Here is a 16,224-nt window from a genome sequence, read left to right as displayed (position 1 = left end):
CACACACCAAGAACAAACTCACTTGGCGCCTACTTGGATACCAAAAGTCCAAAAGTACAGTGGTACAGAGAATACAAGATATAGAAATATAGGAAGATAAAGATTCAGATACAATTGCAACTGGAGAACTGGAGACTGGAGAATAATGATTATGAAATACATTTTTTTTAATCAAAATTTGGTTAATCCATTTCTATAAAAGCTCATTTAGTTTCTAGAATCATATCTACTTCACAAAAAACATGCTTCTTTAGGAATGACATTGCCTTATTTCAAATTACTGCACGCGTATGCATATTTACCACGCCCACTGTCAACGCGGCACAGTAGCGTCGAAAAGGTTTCGCACAGCGCCGAGTGTTTGTGTTTTGGCATAAACGCGCCCTGATAAGCTAAAAGGGTAAGGGCTGCCAACGCCGCCACATGTGGCTCAAGGGTTAAAGCAAAGGGCGATGCAGCAGCTGCCCTTAGATAGCAAAAAAACAAAAAAAAAAAACTCGGCGAAAATTTAGAAAAACAAAATGTGGCGAGCGGGAAAAAACAATGTTGATAAGCGACCAGTTTTCCGGGCGCACTTAACATATTTTTCCAGGGGTAAAAAGACGACTGTGCATTGTCTATAAAAATTTATGTCTAACAGGGGCAAAATGCCGCAGCTCTTGGTTTAATGGTGTGAATTATATTAAGCGACCTACACACGCACGTGCTGGAAAAACCATCTGCTTAGGTGTGGGTGTGGTTTCTGTGTGTGTGTAGGAAAAACCCCCTTCTTTTGTGTGTGTGTGCCGCTGATTTGTTTTTATCACAGCTCCCCGGAGGCATCAATTATGCGCCGATGTCAGAGCGGGAAACTCCTTCTCGGTGGTGGCAGCATTTAATGGAAGGAAAGAATACGACTGGGGGGGATATATGGGGAAATTCTTTGCTCGATTTTTCCGAGGGGTTGTTTAAAGTGGTGGAGAGTCACCCCACAAGTAAAACCTTAAACTTAAAAGGAAAAGTGAACGCGCACAAAAGAATGCTTATTTTGCTTTTAAAAATAACAAACAAGCCCAGAGCCTTCAAAATTATTTTGGGACCACATCCGAAAACATAAATAAGCATCTTAACAAAATCAGTTTATAAATTTTTCTTTCAATAAAGTTTTTAATCTGATTTGGTTAAATCGGCATGAATTTATTGAATTCCTTTTATAATTCGATTTAATATTATGTTTTAAACTAAATACTTCAGCTTCTCATATATCTTACTGCGAAATAATACTTTAAAGCCATACAAATATTAATCCTTATTTATATAATTTTTTAAGCTATGATGGCAATACTAACAAAAAACCCCATTATTGCCGCATATATATTGCTCTTTATATGCCACATAAAGCCCAGAATTATAACCAAAAATGTAAATGTCAACAATTGCCAAGTAATGCGCTTTCCTTTCAAGTTGCTCGCTTAATCCTCACCCTTCAAGGAAATTTTCCGCCACCGCAGACGCACATAAAAAACAATTTCGCGCATTCAAAAGCACAAGGAAGAAAAACGAACATAAAAAATAAAATACAGCAGAAAACCGCTTTTAATTCTTTTTTAAGCAAACAAATAAAATTATGCTGAATGGCAGGGGGCAGGGGGGACATAAACACGGCGAATAAATATGCCGAAGGAGTAAAGAGGGGCTGATATTTTCCCCGGGGTGCCTTCAATGCGGCCATTATGACGAGCAGAAAATTCTTTCTTAAAAAAAAAGTAAAAAACACATTTCGTTTTGCAAAAGTCTGAGGAACAGAGTGAGTTTTCTCAGACTGAAGGGGAGTGCTGATTCGAGGAATTTTTTTTTTACTTTTTTGGTGTTTAATGAGCTAAGCGGAAGGAAGTCAGTCAGCGACGTCGAAGTTGACGTTTGTGAAATAAAATAAAAACATACAAAAAGTCGCAGCGAACGTTTTGAGGACAGGCCCCTTTTTTCTACTGAAGGCAGCCGAAAAATTGGGTGAGGAAAACGGTGGGAAAGTCGCTGCGAAAAGTTGAAAATTAAGGCGCTTCTGTCACTTTCACTTTTCATTGCTTACCGAAGAATTTTCCCGGATTTGCTCGTCATTTGCTTGACGAATTAGAGGGTGGCGGGTTTTTAGAAAATTTAATTTCTTTAAGACCACTTTTTAAGAGCCCCATTAGGACTGACAATAAAAGGGCGCAAATTTGTGGGTTTATTTTATTTGAGTTTGATTATGTGGTGCAGTATGAAGTTTTGAAGAAAATAATACAGGCACGTTTACTGCATTTCCTCTTATTTTATTTCCCTGCTGAAATCAAATCTGAAACCCAAAACTCGATAGTATCACCTTACAAAGCCCAGAAATATGTATATCTTCCTAGGGATAACTCCCAAAGTCTTGAAACCATTTAACCCACCTCAAAATCTGAACCTAAAACGGATCCACTTCATCCCAGTAAGCCCCACCACTCACCCAAACCACTTTGCTCAACCAACTGACTTAGTTTCCCAATGTAAAACATTCGCTAAACATGGCGAGTCACTCTAAAATAAGCGGGAGCGAAAGGAAATCAGGTAATAAAACACCGTCGTTTAGATATTTAACTTAGATTTTCAATAAAATACTGTGCCAATCTACGCAGCCAAATGCTTGCGACAGCAACAGCCAGCCAAATCCTTTGCATAAGCCAGGACAATCTAATTTTATGGCCAACGAAGGAGGAGAAGCAGGTCTGCGGAAAACTGAGGAAATGCGGGCCAAATAAATTGCCTCAGTTGAAATGTAAGCCCGGACCTCATTCCCATCCGCTGTCTTCCCATTTGAATCGCGTGTAATGCGCTCAATCAAAAGTCAAATGTCTAAAAATATTATGAGAAGCCCTTTTGCCTGTTAGCCAGGCCCAAAAACAGAACAGACCGGACCAGGATTCGTCCAATCAGTGGCAGGACGTGGCCAGGACGCAGCTCTTCCCGGGACAGACTGAGCTAGAATTCCCCAAGGGGTTCCCTATTCAACGCTGCCGGATTCGGAAACTTGTGTTCGTACAGTGGGTGCATACTGCTCAATTAGGAGGTAAAAATAAGGACATATAATCCAAAAAGCACAAACTAATTTTAGAATTTAATGAAAAGTTTTCATTCTTTAGTTAAAGCTAAATTGATTTCTTTTTTAAAGGAATTCACAGTATTACAAAATTATGGATTAGTAACGATAGTTCTTACACACGATTTAACAAGTAAATGTTTTTCATTGTGAGATGCATGTTTAATTTACTTAAAGTGTGGATTGAGTTTGCAATTTTCTATAGTTTTCTTCAGATTAGTTAAATACTTTAATATTTATTTTTCAAAAATTCCGTATTTTGACCCACTGTGCCATGCACTTGCCTGCTTAGGATTCATTTATGCTGGCTGGTCCCGGGTTCGATTTTGGTCCGTTTGTGCTGTTTGCGTTTGACTCCTGCCTGCTTATCGTTCACGTTCCCTTGGCCCGCAACTTTGGTCGAAATGGTTTCGATTTCTTTTCATTTATACACTTTCCTGAATTCAGTTTTTTCCCCCACCGCCCAAAATCGAATATATCTGGAAATCGCCTTTGCTTGTTATGGTTTATTTAGTTTTTTTTTCTTCGTACATTTTTTTCTATTATTGGCTCCATTTGCTTTTGGCCTGTGTTTGTTTATGCTTCATTTTGATTTTCTCAGCTCAAATTGTATTTGTTGTTTCCATTTCCGTGGGTGGGTGGCCAACCCCAATCTACTTCCCATAGTTTACACAGAGCCACTACCACTTTTCCTAACCCCTTTTTTAGTTTGCCATTTTAGCCTCTTTTTCTGCTCTAGTCTGTTGGGTTTGTTTTGTTAGTTGAGTCGTTCGTCGGCAAGTTTATTTGTATTTCGGTTTATAAAACCCCCAGCTCGGTGGCTTGTTTGCCCTTTTTTTTGTTGGCCCGGCCAATGGCAAATGACTCGCCGCCTTGCTTCCTTAAGTTGGCCTCCTTCTCAATGTCGAAATTTATGTGCAGCCGCAATTTATTTAAATTTATGTGGCTTTTGTCAAATTGATTTCAACGCTAAAATGGGTTGACAAGGTAAAATGTTCGGGCCAAAAAGGGCGTTGGCTATGCGATTTTTCAAGAGTCCTGATTGAGTTAGCATTGCCAAATGGCTGAGCGGATAAGGTGGTGCTGGGTAATCAGTGGGGCAGCAAGTGGATTGGATTATCAGCTAAATAAATGATTGTGTTTCAATCGAGTAATTTGCCCTTTTTTCTCCGAAGAAGAAGAATATCTAGTTTTGTTTGTCCATAATTGGTTATTTAACATAAATTCCTGCTTGTTACCTTCAATCATATTGATGACTTGTTATTGCCTTCGATACCCATATAGCCTGCCAAAAACGATTGTATGTGGATGGCAGGAGCATATCTGCGAAACCCCCATTAAGATGGCAAACTATGGGGCACGAAAAAAGGTTTCGTATCAAAATGGCAATAAATAACAAACAATGCTGTCTGCAATTTTCCACTTTATAAAAGAAAACCCATAAACAAAAGCGGCTCGCTGGAAGGGTAGGGACACAAAACGAGCCCGAAAATTACCATGGATGTTGCTCCTTTTTTTACTGGCAAGGGTGGGGGAGGGGGAAGGGGCACTCCCTTGTTTTTGTTATTCCGACTCATAAATGCAAGGATAAGAGTTAAGGCGAGTGGGTGGAGCAGGAAATGACTGACAGTTGTAGAGGCCTCGACGGGTTGAAAAGGTGGAGTCAGCGGGTCGGAAGGGATATGAACTTGTAGCATATTTCTGCCTCGCAATTAATTAATCTCCAAGGTAATAACGAACAACAGCAGACTGGATCACAGGGTAGCAATTGTTGGAGCTTCTGTTTTAATTGTTCTCATGTGCTGTTCCCAAAACACTGGAATTTATTTAAAGATCATATATCATAGAATTTAAATAGATTTTTTTCTTAATTTTGGAAATTTAAATCAAATTTAATCTTATAAAATTGCTCATTGAATAGTAAAAGATGTGATACGAAGTCCTGGTTTTTTTCTGTGTACCAATAAAGGGGTTTTCGTTTGTCTGCAACTCATTTTGGGTACGTCATGTGTTTGGCATTTTATGCAATGCCGCTGACGCGTCGTTTTAATTTATGAAAATGTTTTTGCACAAATAAAACAGGGAGTCACCACCATCAATGTCATGGACTGGAGATGAAAGGTGTGGCAAGTATTAAGAGTGGGCGTGGCCAGTGGGGCGTGAATAAGGCTGCACTTTATTTGACATTGAACTGGGTTTCGTTTAAACCTTTTACGAGGATTAAAAAGCCTGCTATTGGTTTTTGAATAATGCCAAAAATAACATACCGAGTGAGTATGAGTACTGTATATTTCATAAAACAACCACTTGTTTCGATTAGTTATCTGAAAGTGCACTATAGTAAAACTATTATATTTATAACTTTCATTTGCTCACAGTTTTGGTCTGAACACCCAAAAATTGCATACTAAATAAGGCGAACCGCAACATAAATAAAAGTGAAAACAAATAATGCTTACAAAGTGCTGAAAATCCACCAACAAAAACCAAAAACCACCTATAAGAAACTACTGTAGAAATATCCATACATAGACGATGGCGAAGGAAGTGGGGAAGAGGGGTTTTGGTTTTAGGAAAAAACCAGCAAAGTTCATTTCCACACCAAAATCAATGAACCGACAGATGCACGCAAAAAGAGTGGGGAAAAGCAAGTGAAGTGCACAGGAAAATCCCAAAAATAAGATTTAAAATCCATAAACTATTCTCAGTTTTAGCTATAATAATAAAATACTTAGTCGTACTTAAAGGTTCTGTATTTAAGCCATCATGCAGGATTTAAAGGATTTGGTTTTGAAATTCGAGTAGGTAAGAAGAGAATTAATTGAATTTTTCTCAGTGTAGATTCAGACGGGCCACAGCTTGTGTGGGTCGAGTAGAAGTGAGATAAGAAATGGGGATTTTCTAGTCGATGGCGAAGGTTGTGCAGGGGAAAAGCGAGCGCAGCTTTCCAGCTTTTGTTTTTCCACTGAAGCAGTCGAAGACCGCAAACGCAGTTACACAAACACCCCACACACACACCAAACAAGCACACACTCAAAAACGCACACTCACACACACACACATTTGGCGTGTACCAGAGAGCAAACACCAAAAAATGGTAAAAGAAAAACCCGAAACTAACCGCAATTTTCGAGGCGCTTGCATGCAATAGAAATAGAAAAGGCAAACGAATAAAAAAGGGATTGAACTTGGCTTAGAAACAACGAAGAGCTTAATACCTTAATACTTTATTTAAGTGGCTTATAAAAAAAAAAAAATAGAAGGACATTGAAAGGGCTTATCACTTTACTCTTGATAGTAAGGATAGTTGATGAAAATTAAATATTTAGGTACATTCAAAAGAAGATTCTAAAGAATTGATATTTTAAGTGTTATATATTTAGTTACTTATAGTAAAACTTTAATATATGGTTTAGAAACCTACAAGATAGACCTTCCAAACCTAAGAAAAAAACTATAGCATACTTAATGGCGCCATTTTATTAATGTTTTCTGCACCAACAGACTGCGACTGCTTTCACTTTTCACTCTTTTTCGCCCAGCCACATTTTTTATAGCTTTATATTTTATTTTATGTGGGATCGCATCCAATTGCTTTTTGCTATTTGCTGACCGAGGAGAAACCACAACATAAAATAAACCAAGAATCAACATTTGCAGCAATTTCATTTACTAATTTTTTTGGTGTGGAGAACCTTTAGTTATTGATTTGGAGGGTTCATTGATATGGTGTTTCTGAGGAAAAGTTTGCAGACGAATGGGTGAGGTCCACTCTCCCTTTTCGAGTGTGTGATTAATACATTTGGTCAGGCATTAAAAAACACACACACAGGGCAACAACCCACTCAAAAGCGAACTCTGTTTTATTTGACTTAACCACTTCAGATGGCCATGTGCCGTGTGTTTTTATCCCTACCGCCCCTTCTTTTTTTATTATTTTTATTTGGCCCGAGTTTAAGGACTCTTGAGTAATGATGGCCAGACCAAAAGCGAACTGAATTCATGGCGGGGACGACTCCGCAAATTTGCGGCAACCAGAGGTCGAATGGGAGAAAAGGAAAAGTGCTGACATGTTATTTGTGCAGTTAACGAGCTGAGTTATTTTCCAGGGAACAAACCGCACTTGAATACAATAAAATAAAGAAAATAAAACCAACAGCAGAAATCGAGTGAAAATATAATAAAAAAGGGGGGGTCGGACCCTCCGCAGGCAATCCAAACAAATTTCCCCTCGACAATTTTGGTTGCAGCCTAACAAATTATATAAAATGTATTTTACTGGTTGAAAGTTTGTTATTTGTTTATTTGATTGCTGCTCATTAAAATTGGAAATGTAATATTTATGCATTGACCCCGCAAACTGCCCCCATCTAATTATATTTTGTAAATCAAATTTTTGGCCAGCATTTGAACAAATAAAATGCTGGATATATTTTCATTCACTTTGTGGCATTTGTGAAACAGTAATGTTTATCGAAAAATATTATTGTGCTACCGTGTTATTGTTAAATGCCCACAACACAATGCAAATAGCATATTTCACTGATCGTTTTTAAATATTTTATCAAGACATTTAATATTTAAATATTATGTGGCAAGATTCCCCAGCGCGTAAAAACAGTTTTTGCAAAATTCTCATTCTCCTCTAACTAAAACTACATACATAGAACTATGCACTCGTAATTTATATGCAACTTTCTATTTTTATTTAAATAACAAATTTCGGGAAAAAGTGAGCAGATGCAAGTCAACTCAAGCCAACTAACACACATCCGAACAAATATTTAACATATTTTTTGCAAATAAAATTTTCATAAAACAATAAAGGTGAAAAGTATGCAGACACACATGACTAACACAAATGCATGTTGGCTCGAATTGCAACTATGCAAATGGCAAACATAGAACATCTGACGCGTCCTGTCTTATTCACAAGCATATATTCCTTTGCAGGCACTGAGAGAAATAGGTCCTTAAATGTGCATAAAAACTTACATTAAGGACTAAAAACATATTTATATCTCCCTCTAGTTTATATGAAGGAAAATATATTTTTTAGATTTATATGAAATCCAGAACACCTTTTTTCGTTCAGTGTGCAGGGAAATGGATGCACTGCCCCTTGTCTACTGGATTTCGATTTCACTAGAACAAAACCCACAAAAAGTCGCGGGAGCTGAGCTTACTCACTGGGTTATCCTTGAATGTCCCTCAGCCAGCAGCTAAATTAGCTTTTCCCGGGTCACACACACACACTCATACACACACACACACCCATAAACCCACGAATAAAGAAAAGTTGGGTGTTTTCTGGGGGTGGCGAGTGGGTGGCATGATAAACAAACAACAAAACAACGACAGAGGCAAAAAGCAGCAGCAACAATTGAAATGATACAAACACCGAGAACGCTGCAAAGTGAAATGCAATGCAAGAATGGGTCTATAAATAGACGGCCCAGAGAACTGCAGCCCGCCACTCGCACTCTACGTCCACCCGATAAACACTCGGTACTCTAGGCACCCCGTTTTTTTTGACACCCTACTTGCGGCAACACAAAATACTCGAGTGTTTTACCGACGTTGTGTTTTTGTTACGAGTAAAAAAACCACCCGAGGCCTGCTGCGCAAGAGCCGTTTGGGTGAGTGGACGCACAGTCAACGATCGGCCGCACGTCATTTTTTGTATGCGGGCTGCAGTTCTCTGGTCATTTTTTGTACGCCTAAAATTTGTATGGGAGGAAGCGTGACGGGTATAAGAAATGAAGGGTAAAAGGGAATACCCAAGAAAAATTTCGTGCTCACGTCTTTGATGGACTCAAAGGGTGCCACCCGTTTCGAATCATTCCGTTATTTATTTTTCACACGTCGCTACCTGAATACTCTAATGACAAATATTCTTATATAAAGTAATTTTTGAAATGAATTTTGTGACATTATGTACTATTATTTTTACTATAATCTATATTTAAATAATAATAACGTTAATAATATATATAATATATAATAATATATATAATATAATATATATATATATATTATATTAATAATATATAATATAATAAAATATAATATAATATATATAATTATAATAATATATAATAATAAGATGAAGGGCATATTTTACAAAGTATTCGACAAAGTCTAGAGCCACGCCGAAAGAATAGTGTGTAAACGTATGGAGTGTAAAACGCATGGAGTTACGCATCTTGTCTGTGACTCGATTACCTACGAGACCACTCGAGTATTTTTGGAAACACCCGAGTATTTTTGGAAACACCCATGTGTTTAACGGTATACCCACAAGTGTTTTTCTCACTCATCCCTTTTTAGGCAGTGTGTGATCGGCACCCGCGACGCGGAGCACCGTATTGATTCGGGTGCGCGCACAACGGGGTGTCTTGTCTACATGTTCAGATTTATACTGTGTGTTTGTAAGTACCCGCGATGTGCGTGGCGGGTAGCACCCGCACACAAAATTGTAGGGTGTGAGTCGAGTGGTAAAAAAGTGCCACCCTTGCAGTTCTCTGAGACGGCCAGGGTGGAAAAATGTGGAAAAAATTGTTGTAGGTGCGTTTTTCCGTATTTTTTATAAGGCCCAGAAGAAAAAGCAGCGCAACATTCTTTTCAGCTGCTTTTGTTGGCTGCTAGAAGGTACGGAGGTAAAATTGCAAAAGGGGAAAAAATGTACTTGGGAAAATTCAAGAAAATGACCTTCAGATTATGATGCAAAATTTTACAAACATTCTAGGATGAAATTATAGTAAAAACTAGAAACTTAAAAATCCGTTGATACCTCAGATATAATAAAATATTTTTATAACTTATATGGTTTTTAAGTTTTCTACGTGAACATTTTCTTTTGGAATTTCCCTCTTTTATAATATCCCTTCCTTTGGCTCTCGCAGTCCATTGTCGCCTTACCTTAAGCCAACGAAGAGCTGCACTGCCTGCTCAGAGTCCTTTTGCAGACCTCCTCCAAACATCCTTGCATTCACATGTGCTGGGCATTATTTGCTTACATGACCAAAGCTCCTCAACTCACACAAACCACCCACTCTTGGCCACTTTAATAAATGAAAAACCACTCTGCGTTCTGTTTTTGCACTTCTATTTGTTTAGCACTGTTAGCTACTGTGTTGTTTTTTTCCCTACATTTCTGTGCTGTTTATTGTTGTTTGTTTTGTCGCGCATTAGAACAAATAGTCATTTCACTTTCAGCAGGGAATTCTCCCGTTGGGGATGAACCATTATTATATGAGTCGCGATTTATTTAATATCTGCTTTATCTGAAGCACCAGCGCCCAGTTGCCAACTAATTGAATGTCACATGCAAGCGCAACATTACATTTACCTCGAGCTAATTGCATTGCAGCACGCGCTTTAAAGTCAATGAACGATTTGGTATTTCGCCATTTTACTTGGCCACAATTGCAGGCACGCAAATGTCAAAGCTTTTTAAAATAGCCATAAAATGCGCAGAACGAAGGGAGGCAACGAAAATAGCCAGCCAAAGTTGTAAATTGCTAGGGTAGTAAACATAAAATGTCATACTCAGTGGGTTATAAAAAATTTACGCATTGTTTGCCTTTTTATTGTGAAAGACGTTAGAGATGGGAGTGTGTTATGTTAAACATTAGAAAAATAAATATAGATCTAATATATAATTTTGAAAATATTTTGCTTAAAGTGTAGGAAGGTTTTCATGATTCAACTTATCTTTATCAAAGTATCTATTACTTATATTAATCTCTAATAGAGTATTCCCAATTTCTCAAATCTATTTTTGTTTATAAATGATATCCTAGAGCGTTTTCTAGTATAGGTGGTAACTGTCAAAAAGGCGCCTCCCTGGGCGCCAACTATTTGCATGTGTGATAAGGCGGCTCAGACGGTGTGGGATGGGAAAAAGAGGAAAATGGGTAAAAGCGGAAAATGGGTAAAAGCAATGGCAAGGAGACCCTTGGCAGGGCCACAAATCAAAGGCAGAAACATGAAAACAATATGTCAAATGATATTACACATTAAATTAGTTAAGACCAAACATATGTGAATAATAACGCCGCCTGTCGCGTGTCTGCGGGGATGTTTGGGTGTGAGAAAAGGAAAGGAAAGAGCACGGTTTCGTGTCGAGCATGTGCTCGGAAAACTCGATTTTCCTCACACCTACACCTTCGAACTCACTTAAGTTAACCTAACCACCGCAAGACGATTTTCCGTTCCTACTTGGCTCATATGCACACATATTCTCGCCCAGCGGCAATTTGTCACGTGACATTTTCGTTTGGCCAAAAATTACAAATGTTTTTATTATTTTTGGTTTGTTTTTTCGGCTCGCGATGCCATGCAGGTGCTTCAAGGCGTTGCCAAGGTGCGTGTTTCTGGATTTTGATTTCTCGGCGTGTTTACACTGGAGGATACAAAACAACATGACAGCACACACACCTATGGAGCAAACAAGTTTGAGGGAAGGGGAAATGAGCCCTTTCTGTTTGAACAAAATTTAGTTAAATAATTTCATAAAAATCCCACTTTAAAAATCAAGACTGCGAGCTACAAATTCTCAGCTTTTAAATTCTCAAAAATGAAATGCACAGCCACCTGACTTTCGATGTTTATTTATGCATTTACCCAATAATGATGATGGCGGTTTTAATGGATTTATCCTGTATTGCTTGTATATTCTATATATTTACATTCCTATAAATATATAGCTTCTCGCGCATTTCTGTTAATGAATTTAGTTGGATTTCAAAAAGCATTCTAGTCCTGCACGCAAACATGCAATGCAGTTAAAACCAAGCAGGAAAACCCAAATGGAAATGGTTCACAATGGCTGTTATTATAGTTTCTTATGTGAAGGGAAAAAGCTCGTTAAAAAGTGAAAAATATGATTAATGATTTCTTGAAAAATGGATTTATATTACAGAGAGCACATGGAGATATTATGTTAAAATTAATGGTAATATAATTACATTTTTTGTTGTAGTTCGCTTTTTAAATTCTAAGTCACATGCAGTTTTTTCAAAAAGTAACAATATAATTACTAATAATATAATTAAATTTGTATGTTTTATGATGTAAGGACAATAAAAAAGTATTATATTGACAGTGTTTGTCATAAATACAAATTTGAAAGGATAAATAAAGGTTTATATTAAGAAATAAATAATAAATAATTGGGTGTTACGTTAAACATTAATATGTTAAACAAAAAACAAGAAAATTGTTAAAATAAATTATGAAAACATATTGTTATGGGTTAGTGTGAGTTGATTTTATTTCTTCATTCGCACACTCACCTATCCCTCAGGCAAATTTTGAACTCCGTCTGGGAATCGTAATCGCTGTTATCAATGAAGCTGCTGCGATCCCGCTCCCGCTCCCGTTCCCGCTCACGTTCCCGTTCTCGCTCCCTTTCACGTTCCCTTTCCCGCTGGTACTCCTGCATGGTGGCCAGCTGTTTGTGGAAGAGCTCCTGCTGCGTCTGGAGGAGATCATGGTGATCCTGCAGAGCGGCCAGCTGGGAAAGTTGCTGCTGGTAGGAGGACGTCTGCTGTTGCGGTGGCGATGTGGGTCTGGGTCGCTGGTACGGATGATGGTGGTGGTGATTGTGGTGGGGCTGATGGTGGTGCAGCTGCTGCTGTTGCTGTTGGTGCGGCGTCTGGCGCTGCAGCTGGTGGTGGTGACTGTGGTGGTGCTGCAGACTATGACTGCTCTTCAGCTGCGTCAGCTTGGCATCCACCTCCGCGAGACCGAACTCCAGCTCCGCCTGGGCCTGCTGCTCGTAGGCCTGTTGGGCCTGCTGCAGTCGCTCCCGTTCGCTGCGCGGGGAATTGGCCAGTTGTTCCGCCGGTGGTTCAATCTCAACCGCCGAGTAATCATAGTCCAGGCGGTGGTGATGGTGCAGCGACTGTGTGTTCTTGCTGTCCGCCGTTACCGCCCCCGTTCCGGGCGTGGCAGTGGCTATTTTGCCGGCCAGCGCGTCCAGCGAACTGAGCATCTTAATGGATCCGCTGATTGATCAGAAGTTGTGGCTATAATCGATCTGAAATCTTTCGCCTTGCGGTGGGTTATTCGCTGACATGCAGATTCTGCTATTGAGTCCTTGACCTCAAACCCTTCGCTTCGCCACTAGGAGCTTCTGGTTGGTGTCCTCTTGGTTTCCTTACTTTAAGCTTTTTTAAAATTGTAAATTATTGCCTATAATTTGCCTGAAGGAGAAGTTGAGAGGCAAATTGCAATGGATTAGTAAATTTAAATGAATATTTATTAGTTAAGGTAGATATATGAGCGGATGCGACCTTGAGACATTCAGACATGCAATATATATTCCCTGTTTATTTTACAGCTTAGGTCAGCTACATTTCACTTAAGCTCACAAACTCGAAAATAAAGAACCATTTCACACACACTCGCACACACTCAGTCACCCACACAAGCACCCGGTTAGTGTGTGTATGTGTGTGTGTGTGCTGTCAGTCTGTGTGTGTGTCCGTCTGTGTCGGTGGTCGTAAAATGCAAACACTTGAACTAGAAAAGAGGGCCAGCCAGCCAGCCAGCCAGCTTGAAAGGCAGAAAAGGGGTTTCAGGGATAAGAGGATGCACTGTGCTGGAGTGTGGATACCACTCACATTGTGTGCACTGTTTGTCCACCACGTCGCCCATTGCCCCTTGGCCATCATTGCACCCGCCCACTTTCCACATGGCCACCCCCACAAACACAAACATCTCGAGGGGCAAAAGTCGCTCTTCTGGCTTCTGTGGTCAAAATAATTGGGGGACACATTCAAATGAGGAAAATCAAGAGGAATGCCAAAGTTATACCTTTTTAGCAAACTGAATTCGGTTCCGCACATGCTCGGCTACAAAATGAATATTCATTTATCATTTTATTTTAAATTCTCCTTGCAAAGTTGACAAGGAAAATGCGTATCTCTTTTAATATAATATCTAATGAAAATGTTAAAGAATAGCTATAGCATAGGGGCAAGAAATTAATCAAGATAGCCCAAATATATTGTCACCAGAGAAGTGTAAGAAATTCCATTAAGAATATATTGCCAAATTTGAACACACTTGTGCTAAAAACAAACTCTTAAGCCCCAACTGATCCTATATTCTGAGAATCCTTATCCACTCTGCTCAACACCTGCTATATCTTCAATCAAATGGCAGCTTACAACAAAAATCCATTGTTGGCGTGGCTGCAGCAGTTCTATATCTACAAAAAACTACAAAGTTTGCTTAGTATCTTTTGCCAGCAATGATTGAGGTGCTGATGGAGAAAAAGTGCAGTGCCGAGTGGGTGGCTGAGTGGATGGGCGATATCGTCCCTGGGATTTTGTTGTATGACATACTATAAAAGTCAACTTGAATGCGGTGTGTAAATTTCAGCACATCTCCTACTCCTACCAAGGATACTACTGCAGTACTGCTCAGTCTAGTGGCTTGCAACTTTAAGTAGTTCCCCCTGCCACACACACATCCTTTCTGCATCCGTAGCAATGGTTGCATTTGAAAGGAATTTGCCTTTTACAAGATTTTACTCTTTGCAATTTACACGCGTCGACCGCTTTTCCATAAGCACACAAATGCATCTGAAACACACACACTACCGTTGGCGACGTTGTGTCCATGTGTTTGTTTGACTGTTGCAAGCAGTTGGCTTTTGTAAATGTTACTTCCTTATTACATGGCATTATATTACTTCCAGATACACGGAGGAGCTGGTTGTTCCCGGCTATCAAAGTAGTCGCAGCCACAAATGCGAAACAGAAAGCGAGTGGAGGGGAAGTTCTAGGAACAAAAAGATGTGGGTTGCTGGTAGGAAGATTTTCCTAAATGCTTTCCAGGATGTTTGCCCACGCAGGATGTCTTTGCAGCCACAGAAACGGAAAGAAAGAATTCGTTGTGCTTGTAATTAGCGAAAGGTAGATGCGTGCAATCCACTTTAAAGTATAATTTAAGGTTCTGAAGATTAATTAGAAAGTTCATAATAATGCGACAGATTGGTTATCCTTATTAATAACATTCAGCAATTTAACAATTAACTGATGAGAGTGTTTTGTTGATGAAATATTAAGTTAATTAGTTTTTTCTGCACGTCAACCATTTAACTTTTATTGATGATTTTTTAAAACGGTCATTTAAAATTTAAAACATGCCGTAACTATTTTTTGGTCAGTACAAAAGAGCTTGTATTATTTATAGAGCAGGCAACACACAACAAGAGGTTATAAATAATTATCAGCACAATATTATTTTAAAAATCTGTCCGAATAATGAACAAATAAATGAATCATCCATTTTGCCGAAAAAACGCAACAGCTTTGTCATTAAAAAAGATTAATTAAGTGCACAAAAAGCCGAAATTTGCATTCATTAATTTCGAGCGAGTATAGCTTTAATCCTTTAAAAAACAATTCAGCAACTTAATTAGGCAAGCAGCTAATTGCATTCAAAGGATATCAAGCTCAACCCACAGCCTCAAGGCAAAAGTGCCAGACAGTTGGAAGTCAGCTCAGCTTTTTGTACTTTTCATTAGTTCGCTCATAATAGAATTTGAAAAGGCTTTAAGAACGGCACCCGTTCACTCTGTGTGTGTTATCACAACTAACAAACGGAAAACTAAGAGGAATGTGCGCGGAAAACTGCGAATAAAAAAAATGGAAAGAGAAAATCGCGCTAGACGGGAAAAACTCTCGTTCTCGGCGCTTCAAAGACACAAGAGCGCGCCATAACCCAAAAAACATAAATCCTTTGGCGCAAAATAAATAAAGCAAACTGGCAGGAGGAAAATGAATATGCTCTCCTTCGGAGACAGAAGAGGATATATAAGTGGAAAAAAGTTGATAAGCGGCATCTGCAAAAGCTTTTTAACACCCGGCCAGAAAGGAAAACGCGAAAGAGACACATTGAATGCGGATTTTTCCCGCTGCGGGTTCGCAAATAAAGGAAAATAATGAGATTTTCCTAGCCATCCGAGTGACTTGGAAATGATTGAGCTCTACAATACGAATAGTAATTACATGCATATATGTTTCGTTTTTAAAATTAAATGGGTCAAATGCCACGCTCTGCTCAGATTAGATTCCTTATAATTTATTTGATTTCATTCGATATGTGCA

At 38.9% G+C, this 16,224-nt stretch overlaps 1 protein-coding gene across 3 annotated transcripts in view; it reads right to left on the bottom strand.

The window, feature by feature from the left end:
* The window catches only part of LOC6732078 (CUGBP Elav-like family member 2), a 102,424-nt gene that overhangs the window by 59,092 nt on the left and 27,108 nt on the right, over nt 1–16,224 (bottom strand). For all 3 annotated transcript variants that reach the window (XM_039290986.2, XR_005543428.2, XR_005543430.2), the window contains exon 2: nt 12,397–13,308. In XM_039290986.2, the coding sequence (XP_039146920.1) occupies nt 12,397–13,097 (701 nt within the window). In that variant the 5' untranslated portion in view covers nt 13,098–13,308. The remainder of the gene's footprint in view (nt 1–12,396; nt 13,309–16,224) is intronic.

The sequence above is a fragment of the Drosophila simulans genome, chromosome 2L, assembly GCF_016746395.2.
Source record: "Drosophila simulans strain w501 chromosome 2L, Prin_Dsim_3.1, whole genome shotgun sequence".
NCBI classification, from domain to species: Eukaryota; Metazoa; Arthropoda; class Insecta; order Diptera; family Drosophilidae; genus Drosophila; species Drosophila simulans.
The sequence above is the reverse complement of the archived record's forward strand: the minus strand, read 5'-3'. Positions and strand labels throughout refer to the sequence as shown.